This window comes from Sarcophilus harrisii, chromosome 3 (assembly GCF_902635505.1).
Source record: "Sarcophilus harrisii chromosome 3, mSarHar1.11, whole genome shotgun sequence".
In the NCBI taxonomy this organism is placed as follows: Eukaryota; Metazoa; Chordata; class Mammalia; order Dasyuromorphia; family Dasyuridae; genus Sarcophilus; species Sarcophilus harrisii.
The window spans coordinates 388939434-388954416 of NC_045428.1; the positions used below are offsets into that span (position 1 = coordinate 388939434).

Consider the following 14983-nt stretch of genomic DNA (forward strand, 5'->3'; position numbering starts at 1 on the left):
TTGAGGTAGGTCTATTATTATCTCTGAGGCAGATAGAGGCTAATTGATTTATCTAAGATTAAACAGCTAATCAGAGTCTAAGGCAGAATTTCAACTCAGGTCCTCTAAATATCACATCCACAAATAGCATTCTATCCACTGTATCACCTTGTTGCTTAAAGGAATCTTGTCTTCAGTCCATTTGTTGCCTATTTCTTAGCTAAAATCACTGACAGAAAGAGAATTAGAAGACAGCACAAACTAAAATATATCTTTTTTTCCCCCTACAGGATGTAGATAAATGGTCATTTGATGTATTTGCCCTAAATGATGCAAGTGGAGAGCACAGTCTGAAATTTATGATGTATGAACTGTTCACCAGATATGATCTTATCAACCGCTTCAAGGTCAGAAATATTAAATGATAAGAAAAATTAATGCATTAGATATGAATAAAAATGACAGAATATATCATTATGTCAGCCTTTTTTAGGGATTAGTAATATAAGACTCAATAGGAGAGAATAGAACAATATATGCATGATATTTGTGAGTATCTGCATAGTTCACATATGTCATTGCCCTACATGCTTCCATGCTCCCTTAGAATTTATTATATTAATATATCTATTCACTTTCTATAATAAAAACTAACATTTATAAATGATTTAATGTTTTTAAGGTGGTATATGTATATATAGATACATACATGTATATACACATGTGTGAATATACATATAGATATATAGGTATATATATATATACACATAGATATAGATATATCTATATCTATGTATATATATGTGAATACATATACATATGTATATTAGTGAATACATATACATATACATATGTATATATATATATATATATATATATATTATTATTATCCCCATTTTAAAGATGAGAAAACTGAAACTGAGATTAACTGATTTGAGCAGAATTATATATCTAGTGAATGGTAAGGAAAGATTTGAACATATGTTTTCCTGGATGGAAGTCTATTATTCTATCTATTGGTCCCAACAGACCAGCTATAGATCTTTTCTAGAGGAAATCTGAGACCATTTCATAAGGATACAATATTGGGGGCATTCAAGGCAGATATATCAGTTTTGTAATATCTCATCTCAAAATTACACTGGAGATATTTACAATCAAAGGCATAATCAATGCCTTTTAGGATACTAAATTGATCCAAACCATAATAAGAAATTTTGGCATGCAGGGCAATCAGCACAAAATATTCCCCAAACAAGTAGCATAAAGAATAACTTCAAATCACTTTAGGTTTTTGTGGTATGAAAATAACCTCCAAAATAATTATGATAAACAATTGAGCAGCAGGTCCCATCTGTGAGCTGCCTTAAGAATGTGGATAGCCCATCCACAAGGCCGAATGCCCCCTCTGCCCACAGAGCTCCCTAGCTGAAGGTAGTTAAGGAGTTAATTGCTATCAGGGTTATAGAATGCTAATCAAAATGAGGACCCCTGTCCTCATCTTTAATAAAAGTGTTAACATTGAGAGTCACCACAGAATAACACTCCCTTTCTTTCCCATTTTTAGGAAAGAAAATTTCTCCGGTTGGGTAGAGTCAGGGAGCAGGGTGGCAGGATTAAGGGTGTGACACACCCAGAGAGTCAGATCAGGAAGGAGGCTTTGATAACTATTAGATTTCCTACCAAGTCACTGATGTCCTTTGGCTTTTAAAATGCTCTGAACCCCAGGGGTTAATGGCTGTCCCAAGGTTAATTTTGAGGTCTCTTCAATTAAAAGGGCCTTTTAATTAAAAGCAGCCATTGCTCTAAGGCAGGATGGCCATCCTAGCTGCTGTGAGGCAGGGTCTGGAGGATGGGTGCGCCCTGCCAGCTAGTGCTGTAGATCAAGATAAGAATGTAGTTAAGCATCTCCAAATTTCTTAACTGTCTGTCTAAAAGTTAATTGCTTTAAAAAAAAAATTCCTCTGGAAGTTTGAGAAAGAGAGTTGGGTCCTCAATCTCATTATTAAATTACCAAGCTGACTAGACAGAGGAGAGATCTCAAGACAAGTCCTGAGGGCAGCCTCTCCCCTCCTCCCTCCCTCCTCTATCCTCATTCTATGGGGAAGGGGTAGGAGAGACTAGAGGGCCAGTGTGAGAGTAAAGAAGAAGCCCCATCTTAATGGCTGTCAGATGTTCGGCTGTTGTGGTGGAGCAAGGGGGAACTTGACCAACCCCCAAATTTCTGCCAGAGAGCAGGACCTTGGAGGGGGTGGTTCTACCCCTGTACCAATCAGCCACCAGGTGTTGGGTTGTTGGGCTGTCATGCTGGAGAGACAGTCCCTCCAGTGCTCCTCCTGCTTGAACTTAAGACGAGGACTGGGGAGTCTTCTTGGACAGTTTCCATGACACCTAGAGCACGAACTTCTGGGGTTCCTGGTCGAAGTCTGGGAGGGATTTGACATTTAAAGAGATACCTCTTCTCTGAGTATTTCTTTCAGAAGGAAAGTTTCCCTTAGAAAAAGAAAAAGAGCTGGAAGGCCCAGATTTTAGTTCAGGTGAGAGAGAGTTAAAGAGCCAACAGATGTTTGTAATAGCAAAGTGGGAGGAAACATTAGGGCTTAAAATTGGTCTCTCCAGTTTTCTCCATATATCCCCCAAGTGTTGGCCTTGGACCCCCCAAAAAGTTGGGAGGGGTACCCAGAATAGCTAGGTATTCTCCTCAGTCTGGGAGAGCTTCTCTGAAAGGGATTTTAGGAGTGCATTGATATGCAAAGGAAGGCTCCTTTGTCTCCACAGGGGCTGGGTGGAGGGAGTCTGATTCCCTTCCAGCAAATCTAAGCATCTCAAGCTTCCCAGTTTTGAGGTTTTTCTCAAGCTGAATTTCTCTGTGTAAGGAAGGATTTTTAGAGGCAGGGGTGTTCTGTCTAATTTTTGACAGAAAAAAGCCTTAGTGCCCCCAATTCTATAGCTCCTCATCTTCCTCTTGACAGTGTCACCGACTCTATAAGCTCTTCGTCCTTCTCTAGAGTCTCCAGAAATAGACAGTGACAAAACGCTACTTTTTTCAGAACACAGGAATTCCAATAGTGCGTCCCCCAAGAATTCTGCTCAAGCATGGGGCTCCGATGACCCAAATGTACCCGGGTGTTTGAGTGTCTTAGCTATAGAATAGACAACAAATCTAGAGAGGAAAAGATGACAAAATGCTAAAAGGTACTTTTGTCAGATCACAGGAATTCCAATGAAGAAATTCTGCTCGAGCCTGGAACTCTCAACAACTCAAACCTTCATGTTTGAGTGTCTAGATAGAGAATAGATGACAACAACAAGAAAGGTTTTTACTTTGTCCAGATTTTGGGGTTTCCTCGTCAGGGAACCAAAAATTATGAGGTTCGGCACAGGGCAGGGAGTTGTGGGAACCCCCTTCTGGTTGGCGCAGGTCCTTTGTAAATGAACTTACGAACCCGAAAAGTTAGACTGGCAAAAGAAGTTTATTATTAGAACTGAGAAGTCAGCTTTTGCAGGCTGACTTCCTTAGTGGCCAGGTCCTAACAGAGAAGTAAGGATCTAGCAGAGAAATCCCAACAGAGAGGTAAATAAGGTCCTGTTAGAGAAATAGGTGATAGAGATAAAGAGGGAGTAATGCTGAGAAAACAATGGCTTTTCAGAGGGCAGAGGGTCACAGCTTTGCCAAGGAGAGAGAGAGGTTCCTTATCATGATTCCTGATTTTGGCCCTCTGCAAGGAATGTGCTGAAGGAAGCTTGTTATATGGGTAGCTCTTGGTGGAGGCTGGGAACAGTTTGAGTTGGAATCAGAATAATCTTCCAATTGAATGAGTTTCCCTGGACTAATTTCCAACTCAATAAAGTTGGATAGAAATCTAGATTTCCAGCTTGGGCTAAGTAGGAGTGGTCCTAGACTCAACTAGTCCCACCCAGATAACAGAATGAAACCATTTTATCTTGATTCTCTGGGATGGGTCTCTCAGGGGAGAGCTTCTCTAAGGGAGTTTCCCAAGCTTTCCCCCAAAGTCTGAGAGAGAGTTTTGGGGCTCCCCTCATCAGTGCTAAAACTGATTGCTATAATTTTGTGCAGCAATTTTATTAGATATATAATGAATAACCATTGCTTTCCACAGATTCCTGTTCCTTGTCTAATTTCCTTTGCGGAAGCCTTAGAAGTTGGTTACAGCAAGCACAAAAATCCATATCATAATTTGATTCATGCAGCAGATGTCACTCAAACTGTGCATTACATATTGCTTCATACAGGTCTCATGGTAAGGAATCTTATCTTTGTATCTTAAAGAACTAGCTTAAGTGTATTTCCCCCCCAATATCTAAGCTTCATCTTTTCCTTTATTGAAAGATAGAATCTTAATAGAAATCCAGTATCTCTTTATGAATATGACATAACCATTATTTTAAATTTTCTGTTGCTATTTATATTCTGAATTTATCCAAAACATATAGGTATTTTAACTTTATAAAGGAAGCTAGCCAAAGGAAAATTAGAGGACATTCATCAAATATTTTGAAAAATGGAGGGTAATGAACAACTTATGTCTTCTAGTATGTTTTTCGAAAATATTTGCCAAAAGCAAAACAAAACAAAAATCATTACCCACATCTATCAGATGACATTCTTTTATTTCTTCTGCGAAATTCTTCATTGGCAATATGGTACAGCCTACTCATACCTACCACGCACCTCTCTATCATCCTTTGGGTGACACTGCTATTCTATGACTCATAAAGTATTTGCCAGAAGAATATTAATGCTTAAAATATGGGTATTTATTTCAAGGAGAAGCTAGAGGTCATTAAGAATATCATATGATTTACAAACTCAGGCCAATCCACTTTCCTCCTATCCAGTTCTGACTCCTGCTCTCTGTTTCTCCTTTCCAAGAAAAAATGTACTGATGAACAAATTCTAGGTGTTGCTTATATAATATATGTCATAATCTGTACAATTAGCATTTTGATGGGCTTAATTGTTTTCATTAATTCCATTTCACAATTAAGTGTTAGTGGTGAAGAATTCCATTTTAGAGATCCTGCACTATTGTGTGACTTGTTCCCATTTGAATAATTTAGGTTGAATTTCTTAGAGTGCTAACCAGTCTCACTTAAGAGGACCTGAACTGTTTTGAACCTTGATGCAATGATTATAAAGTCATCCTAAGCTAAGAAGACATAACATACCTCATTATCTAGTCAAGACTTTCTATTTAAAATCTTCACTGAGCATCTTCCCTGATAGTGGCAAAATTCCTTTGGTGATTGTGCATCTCCTTGTTTTCAGACTCAGTTCAAAGCCAAAACAAAAGGTCTTCAAATTAACTAATAATTATTATATTTCTCAAGGAATATTGAGATTTTAAAAATTTTTTGATATGTGCATGGGCAACCCTAGTTGGAAGAAAGCCAATCTTCCTATAACAGTCACCAGGCCAATTTCGGAAACCATTTTAGTTTATTTGGAGCTGCCCAAGTCCTGTTTTTGTTGACAGTTTTCTGGGTTCCCATATGCTATTTCTTTTATATATATATATATATATATATAAGTTTAGATATGAGACCCAAAATCCTTTAGGACATTTTCTAAAAGAGGAGAGCAGCATTTTCTGTCATGTAACAAATTGTCTGCACTATGATCAAGCTTCATTTAGTTCTCTCTTCCTCATGGTTCTTTATTTCCAACTTTCCTTTGGTTATTCCGTTCTTTCATCTTCAGCTTACCTTATCTTTTCCTGTTCTTGTTTATTCCTTTGGATTTGTCATGTATGGCTTTGTCCTTGATGTCCCACTTATTTCACATCTCCATGACGGCCTGATTGTCATGTTGGGTATTCCAAATGGGTCGTAAAAGGCTAGACTCCTTCTCTAGTTAATATTGATTATCAAAGAAATAAAAAGTCAACAAGTCCTAAAGAAACAAAAGAGGCCTGGAACAATCACAATGCCATTCTATGGATTAAAGGAGCAACTAGGAAGGAACTCCAGGAAAGTGTCACATTGACATTTAGAGAGATGGGCAAGAAGCCTGATTTCCTATTTCTCTGTCTCTCTCTTCTTTACCTCTCTGTCTCTATGTGTTTCTCCATCTCTATGTCTGTCTCTCTGTCCCTGCCTCTGCCTCTGTCTCCCACCCCTCCTCTTTCTTTCTCTTTTTGTTGTTTCCCCCTCTCCCTCTCCTTATTCTCTTTCTGATAAAGAGCTAGCTTAGTTAACTCAAGTTTGAGTAATAGCTCAAACCCTCAGAAGTTAACAATTTCAATAAACTATCTTTATGAAGTGCACTAAAACCTTTCTTTCTATATTTCCCAAGAACATCTTTTAGAAGTGATAAGATACATTTAAACTTAGTAAGACTTCAATGTCAAAGTCATGTGTTTGGTAATTCACTTTCCTTGGATTTGATACGCATAGCATACTAATGTAAGGAAATAAATTACTTCTTGATAGCTACAAATACTGTTATTTGCACTGGATAAAACTACTTTAGATTTTGGCTAAAGGTGCAATGTTTACCTCTTTCAAAAGTCTCCTTCTTGAGTATCACAGTGCTGATAGTTTTTGTTTTAAGTGGTTCCTTTGAAGAGTTGTGTAATACTTTTTCTTTCTAGTTTTTATGGCTTTGAAAAAAAGACTAAAATAAAATAGCTATGTGTGACAGTTCAAAAAAAAAATATATTGTGAAGCACAAACAGGACAAATCAGAGAAATTGTGTGGTGCAGCATAAAGACATCTGGCACTTTCATTTCAGTCCCATCTCTGCTACAGGCTAACTGGTGTGACCTTAGGACATTTTTCCAGGCGAGTTTCCTTACCAGTAAAATGAGAGAATTGGATTAGATGATTTTCAAGGACCCTTTTGGCTCTAAATTCTAGGGTCTTATGATTGCAAGAATAATGCTGTTAAGTAGAGTTATTTTGTCCTTTGGTATGGCTAAGCTGTTTTTACCCTTTTTTATAAAGGAAGGCTCCCTGGGGATGTGAGAGTGGGTTGAGGTAGCAGGAAACTACTGGCATATAAAAACAAAAAAATTCAAAAAGGCTTTCTTGAAAAGAGAAATGCTGACCTAGAACTTAAATCAATAAAAATAAAACATCCTTTTACAATTTTCTAATTATAATAAACAGACATTTGACAAAATGTTATTACAGGCCAAAAGACGACCCAGATTTCACCCTGTTTCCTGTTTTGATAACTTTAATTTTTCAACAAAACCAAACTAATTTTTGTCATTTACTTTATGCTCTCTGTGTGACTCTATCTCTGTGTCTGTCTCTTTCAGCTTCTCTTTGCTTCTGTACCTCTGTGTCTTTGTCTCCATCTCTGTCTGTCTTTATCTGTTTCTCTGTCTGTCTCTCTCCTTCCCTCTCTTTCTTCTACCTTTTTATCTCTTATCTACATGTGCAAAAGAATGCTGATAAGGGTTTAATAAGCAGTTGCAAGACACTTTTTAATATATACTATTAATGTATATATCTCATCCCTTTCTTAAATCTATACAATCATTAAAAACAATAAATCAAGCTCTGATTGTAATATTTGCCAATCACTAAGGTAAAAGTGCTTACAAATACTTTTATTTTTTCATAATACATAAAATTTTATTTTTTAATAATAGGTTTTTATTTTCAAAATACATGCAAAGATAGTTCTTAACATACAATTACTTTTTTTTAAAGGGCTTTCAGGAGAAAATTTGAGCTGCCTCCAGCATATTCTCTCCTTTCTCCTCATGATATGGGCAGATGATCTAAAAGAAGAAAAGAAGTTAGAACTCTGAACAAAACTATATAGCTTGAATATTCCCAGGAAACATTTAAAATAAATAACAACAACAACAAATATATATATATATATATATATATATATATATATATATATATATATATCCAGAAGTTAGCAAGAGAGGGAAGTGAGAAATTTTAAGAAATTTCAGTCATATAGAAACTTACAACCATATTGCAAACTGACCTTGAATCCTAAAGAGAATGATGATAATGAAATATACCCCCACACACACACACACACATACACACAAAGCTGCAATAAAAATCTACTATGGGAATGATTACTATGCAATATTGCCTAAGGAATCAATCTCCAAACTCAAAGGTGACTTACTAAGGACTGAAATAGTTACTCAGGTTTTGATCTGAACACCATAACTTATTGAAGAGTGAACACACCAGATACAACCTCTCTTTGATCTTTACAAGTCAAATTTAAGTCTGAAGTTGCAATGGCAAAATTATCAGTGCCTTGCTGCATCAATTCAATAATTGCAGAAATTAACTCCATGGGAAGCTTTTAGTTCCTCTGCAGAAGCAAAGGGAGAGAGGGATGTGGGGCATTGTACACAATGAAGAGTTGCAAAATGAAAATTATAGTAGAAGAAAATGGAAAGAAAGAACAATTATTAGGTATGTTAAATAGGGGTGTCTCAAGGACCAGAATTCAGTCCTAGTTCTATATCTTTTTATTTTTCAATTAAATATTTCATTAGAAACTTTGCCAAAAAACATCAATACAAAGAACTAAAAATCTTTAGTAAAAACTTATATTTAAATTATTTTCAAAGCTCAAAGCGTTACAATTCTTTTTAATTATGCTGTCTAAAAGAATTTTTTGTCCATTCATTCCCATTCACTTTTCTTCATATGAACATATGGATCATTCACATATTCATAGACACTTGACTCCTTTCTATAATACTGTGTCTTAGACATGCTACCAAATAGACAATATTTTTACAGAAGGTAATAGAAAACCAGTGCAGTTTATTGAATATTGCAGTGACATGTTAAGGTTAGAACTTAAGTAAAAATCAATTTGGCAACTATGTTTTTTATTCTGAAAGAGAACCATGATACTAGGGAGATGATATCATGGCATGCAAGTGAATTAGATTTAAGTGAGGGTAAACTGTGCAAAGTCACCAATCTTACTTTCTCCTCCAGAATCAACTGGGTTTAGTGACCAAATAATAGATCAAGATGAATAGAGAACGTCCTAGATAAAGTGGGAAAACTTGGTCTTTTTAAGCTAAAGGTTTTAATAAGTCTCAGTTATACTGAGACAACACTCATTCAATGATTAAGGCTAGGTAACAGCAGCTGTGTAAACAACAAATTGATGAGGCTGGAAGACTCAGTATTTTTGATAAAGGCTTGAAATAGGGCTCTGGCTATGTGATATTGTGGTAATCTATATTAAGACTGGAAAAGTAAGTTTTTAAAAAATTGTGGATTTCTTTAAATGCTAAATATAAATATTTATATTTTGCACTGAGCAACTAGATGATGTAGCAGATGGAATATCAGATCTGGAGTCAGAAAAACTGATTTTCCTCAGTTCAAATCTGGTCTCAGACCTTGTGTGATTTTGGACAAGTCATTTAACTGTTTGCCTCAGTTCCTCATCTGTAAAATAAGCTAAAGAAGAAAACGGCACACCATTCCAGTATCTTTGCCAAGAAAACCCAAATGGCATCATGAAACGCTAGACATCATGAACAACAATATATTTTGACCTAGAAATCTTAGGAAATCATTGAATTTAGTTTAGCAATCAAGTAACATTGTCAGAACTGTTATTTTCATAGAGGATGGATTAGAGTATAAAGATAACAGTTAAGGAGATTTAATTAATAGTCTTTTATAATATTATAGGTAAAAGTTTATGAGTGCTGGTTAAAGGAGAAGAGAGAAAGAAATAAATCAGAGAGATATTGTTTAGATAGAAATGACAACTGATTAGGCATGTAGAAGTAAGAGTTAATTAAGGGTGTGACTATTGGGAAACTTAAGAGTGAAGGGTCAAACATGATGTTTATATTATGAACCTGGGTGACTGGAAGAAAGGTTGTACCTACAACAAAATTAACACTGTATGTTTTGAACTGGATACACTGTAATCATCTAAAACTCAAAATATTAAGAGCAAAATGCATTGCCCCTTCTCCCGCCCAAACCCTTCTACTTTTGAACTTTTTTGTCATGAAAGTAGTTTCATGTATTTGGAAAAAATAAAATACTATTGAAAATTAAAAAAAAAAAAAAAAAAAAAAAACAACTGCAAAGGATGAATAAGAAAAAAAGGGGAGGCAGAAGAGTACTAATATCTTTCTAATCACCCAAGTTTCCAACCTTTATATTACACCTGAATCCTATTCTCCTTTACCCTATTTATCCAATGAGCTGCAAAATCTTGTCATTTCTATCTTTACAATAGCTCTACCATCCATACTCTTCTTTCCACTCACATAGACATCATTCAAGTTCAGACTTCCCTAGCCTCAAAGCTTTACACTATTGCAATAACTTCTAATTGGCTACCTTGATCCAACTCCTTCTCTACTCCTGTTTATTCTCTGTCCAGTTGCCAAAATGATTTTCTTAAAACCTGACTTTATCACTTCCCATACTTGATAAAATCCAGTTGTCTTATGTCCTTGAGTTATAATATCTTCCCTGTCAGAATATGAGCTCCTTAAGGTCAAGAGATCATTTCATTTTCATCTTTCATGCTTAAAATAGTGTGTTCAGAGCACACTGGTGATAAATCAACACTTGTCAACCAATTTATTGATTTACTACATGTACTACATTATTCTTAATATGCTTTTTGTTTTGTTTTCAGTTGTTTCATAAAGGTTTTTTCAAATTACTTTTCATCTTTATATTTGTTCTAATCAAATTATAAATTTTCATTACATTATCATATTACATTTTTAACAATCCCAAGACTATATATCTATATCTATCTATATAAATATATATATATATATATAATTGCACTTCAGCTTTGTGTTGTGCAACTTCCATTTCTATTAAATTCACATAATGCTACCTGTAATCTTTCAAAGAATCCTTGAAGACAAACTGGGTTGAGATGGGGAAGATGCTGTACAAATATTACTAGTTTGGAAGAGACTCTTCTATTCAGAAGGGACTCTGGTTTTTGACAATGAAAAGATTTAGGTCATTTGCCTGACTGCCAGAATTAATGACTTGCAGTTTCAAGGTAACTGTCGGTGTGACATTTATGGAGCATTTCATTTCTTCCTTCGATGACTAATACAGCCTGTCATGTCAAAGAAGCTCCTAGTCCCATTGACTGAAACAGCCTTTAATGCAGCCATTGTTCTTCCATTTGTTAGTGTCATGAATGACATCTTCAGGCTCAGGAGTTGGTAGCACAACACACAGACAGATGGATGGTCTTCACTAGCACTCATTTCTTTTGCTACTTTATTAACTTGTGGACTCTGCACAGGTGACAGTGATGTGCAAGTCAGATGCCTAACTAATCATGTTCACAACCACTGGTCCATGAAACGGTTTGTTTTATGCAGTGCAGCTCTCTCTTGTCTCAATATGATTGACATAAAACAACGACCTTTACCATAGCACAAACCTGTGGATTTCTGGTACTGCATTATTTTCAGGTACTATATATTGAATATTAAAATCAATGGGGAAAAAAGAAGGCTTGGAAACTTTTGAAATTCAGTCCCAGGGTGAGTTCCAAGAACACAGAGTACCACGTTTTTTACTTCCCAATAGGCATCCTTTTTTTACTCTCTTTAATTTTGATTTACAGACAATATTGCTGACTAGCTATATAAAGCAGCTTGTTAACTGGTTTCCTGCAAATGCTTTTCAATATCTTTATCTCTTCAAATTTCAGTGTTTATAAAACACATATAAGGTTAAAGGATTTAGAGCTGAAAAGGTACCTTAGAGATGATCTAATGTAATTTCTTCATTTCAAGTGAGGAAACTGAGGTCCAAAAAGGTGAAGAGAGTGGGCCAAGCTTTTACAGTAGTGAAGAGAAAACCTAGGATGCTTTCTTAGAAAATATTTGTTGTAAGGGGCAGCTAGATAATGCAATGGATAGAGCACCAGCCCTGAAATCAGAAAGACCTGAGTTCAAATGTAGCCTCAGACACGTAACACTTTCCTAATTTATGTGACCTTGGGAAAGTCACTTAACCGCAATTGCCTCCGCCAAAAAAAAAAAAAAAAAGAAGGAGAAGGAGAAGGAGAAGGAGAAGAAGATTTATTGTAAGAAAAAAAATCAATTGTGCCCATTTCTTTTAATTACTAAATTCATAAGTTCATTTAGAGTTGGAAGCAGCCTCAGAGTTCATCTAATCTTATAGATGAGGAACTGATGACCACAGTAGACAAACTTTTCCAAGATTATCCACATAGGGACTAGAATAACAAAAATGTGAGCTGAGGTCCTCTAATTTCACATTTACCTTTTTTGTTCTGTTTTGTTTTTGTTTTTACCCACTGAATTATTGTAAATCTGAATATGATATTGGTCAGGTTATGTCAGCATGCCTGGAGAAAATTGACCTATGTTCTATATCTATCTTTTTATATCACACTATTGATAGCATTGTATTTATATAAGCCCAGTCAAAATTTTTTTTAAAAAGGAGCAATTTTAGAGCAGCAAACTCAATAAACTACCAAGTATAATGAGTAGGTATACAGAAACTAAAGAAATTCATATTTATCAGGATCTGGCTATTTCTTTTAAGATCTACTAGCAAAGTCCAAATATCTAAGTAATTTCCAAGTATAGTAGATAGCATTATCCCCAGTTTCTTGAATCTTACTAGAAAGATAAATACAAATAAATAATAAATTATATGCCATATAATTTATTGTTTTTATATCACCACATTATACACAGTATGTTAATATATTATAAATTATAAATATGATTATATTAAGAAGGTAAATACAAATTACTTCCACAGGTCACTAACCTTTCATCCTCTGAGACCCATCAGTTTGACACTTTTGTCTCACCCTATTGATGAAAAATAGTATGGTAAAGCATTGGACTCAGATTCAGGAGTTCAAGTTCTGCTCTAGATATTTAATGGTTATATGCTCCAAATATTTACCCTCTCTGGGTCTTGGTTTCCTCACAAGTAAAATGACAGATAGAAGCATATATCTATGACTAGACAGTGCTTTGACCTTTAACCTCCAAGACCTTACAGATGAGAAGACTGAGATGTAATAAGGTTAAGTGAGTTGAATAGAAGAACTGAAGGTAGAATTTGAAGCCAAATGTTTCACTCTAAAGCCAGCATTTTTTCCTGTACCATAGATTGGTCCCTCCATTGCTAAATCTAGGTTCCTAATTAAGAATCTCAGACAGCCAGCCCTGAAAATCTTTAAGGAATGCTAAGGCATATTACTTGCTCTAAACCTACAATGAACTCAGTAATATTCATATCATCATTCATTCTATATTTTTGATGATTTATATCAATCTTCTTTATATAAAATTATTTGGGCAATGGCAGCCTTGAAAATCTTTAAGGAATTCTGAGCACATTGCTTGCTCTAAAGCCAACAACAAACTCATGATAAAAATTACTACCATTCATTTTATGTTTGGTGATTTATATCAATTGTCTTTATATAAAATTATTTAGGCAAAGGAAATTTCTATTCTAACTCTGACTCTCCTAAGTTGTTAAAGGGGATTGATTCTCCATTAAATTTCTTCTCCATTTTCTACGCCAATGCTTCATGTGGCATAAACAAGACTTTGTAACTTCAGAACCTATAGAGAAAGGATTATCTCTTAAAGGATGGATGTTTCAGGCTTTTTTAAAGTAGAAAATTGATAAAACATATAAAATGGCCTTCATTCTATAGAATGAAGCTGGCAGTGGTATGTGAAAGGAGACAGAAAAATTTCAGGAATCTTAAGCATCCCAAATTACTTTAACTGTTTGTACTCTTAATGTGAAATTTTGTCTAGTGATCAGTGAGTTGAAGAAATTGAATCGCATTAAGATTGAAATACTTACAATAAATGAAACCAAAAGACAAAAGTTAAAGTTATAAAGGGCCCTGGAAATGGTAAATTTTGTTTTATCATGTACACAAAGGCAAAAGACAGTACTGCTTTATGGGACATTTGAATCATCTGGACTGTGGTACTCATGATAAGCATAAGAAGAAAGACTACTATGAGGGTAATTGCAATTTATTTTGAACATCTGCCATCAAATACAAAGAAATAAGCAAATCTTCTAATATAGTTGTCAAACTAAATCATTATCTATCTTTATGTTTTAACACTTCAATAAGTATGTGGGTACCAAAGAGGTCAACAAAGACTATATTGAAAAAAAAAGGTTCATGAGGAAGAAATGAAAGAAGAAAGCAGATAAATTCAACTTAAGCATTTCACACTTTATTATCCTGAACATTTATTTTTCACAAAAAGAGGGTCAGAAAGGACTGAATGTGGCAAACACTAAACTGTCACAAAAAATGAAAATGTATCTTTTAAAAGATGTTTTATTGATATATATTATTTTATTTTACCTACATTTCCTTTTACATATCTCCCCATCTCAGATAATCATCCCTTGAAAGTAATAATTTTGTAAAGAAAAAAATTAAAGGGAGGAAAAAAATCATCATAATCAATAAGTACAAAAATAATTTGAAAATATATACAATGCTCTATGCCTGTGACCCTTCTTCTTTACAAGAGTATGGATAAGGAGTTATCTTCTCACAGCTCTTCTCTTTTTTTTTGTTTTTTGTTTTTTTATTTTATTTATTTCTTAAAAAAAAAATACATTTTCAGTTCCAAATTGTTTCTTTGTAATTCTGCAGCATTTTTATGCTTATTTTTTCCTGTTTTATATAGAATTCATTATTGTGTATTGTTAAAGCTTTGTTTATTTTGCAAAGCAAACACTAATTATATTTGAGGAAGAAACAATCAATCTGCTATTCTATCAAATATTGCCTAGCTAGAACAAAATCAAAATTAATGTCAAATTAGAAGACATAAAAGAGATTTTTTTCAATTATAACTATTCCAACCTAATTTGATGGAACAATATTTTGACTCTTGAAAAAATAGTAAATGGACAAAAAAATAAAGATCTCTCTATCACCATTTCATACAAAAATATAATCAATACAAAAAAATAGTCACAGTA

The 14983-nt window shown here is 34.6% G+C and overlaps 1 protein-coding gene across 8 annotated transcripts in view; it reads left to right on the plus strand.

The window, feature by feature from the left end:
- Positions 1–14983, plus strand: part of PDE1A (phosphodiesterase 1A) — a 458879-nt gene that overhangs the window by 338966 nt on the left and 104930 nt on the right. For all 8 annotated transcript variants that reach the window (XR_004233070.1, XM_031960368.1, XM_031960367.1 and 5 more), the window contains 2 exons: positions 270–386; positions 4101–4241. Coding sequence is in view for 7 of the 8 variants with exons in the window: in XM_031960368.1 (XP_031816228.1) it covers positions 270–386; positions 4101–4241 (258 nt within the window). In the remaining variant the exon portion in view is untranslated. The remainder of the gene's footprint in view (positions 1–269; positions 387–4100; positions 4242–14983) is intronic.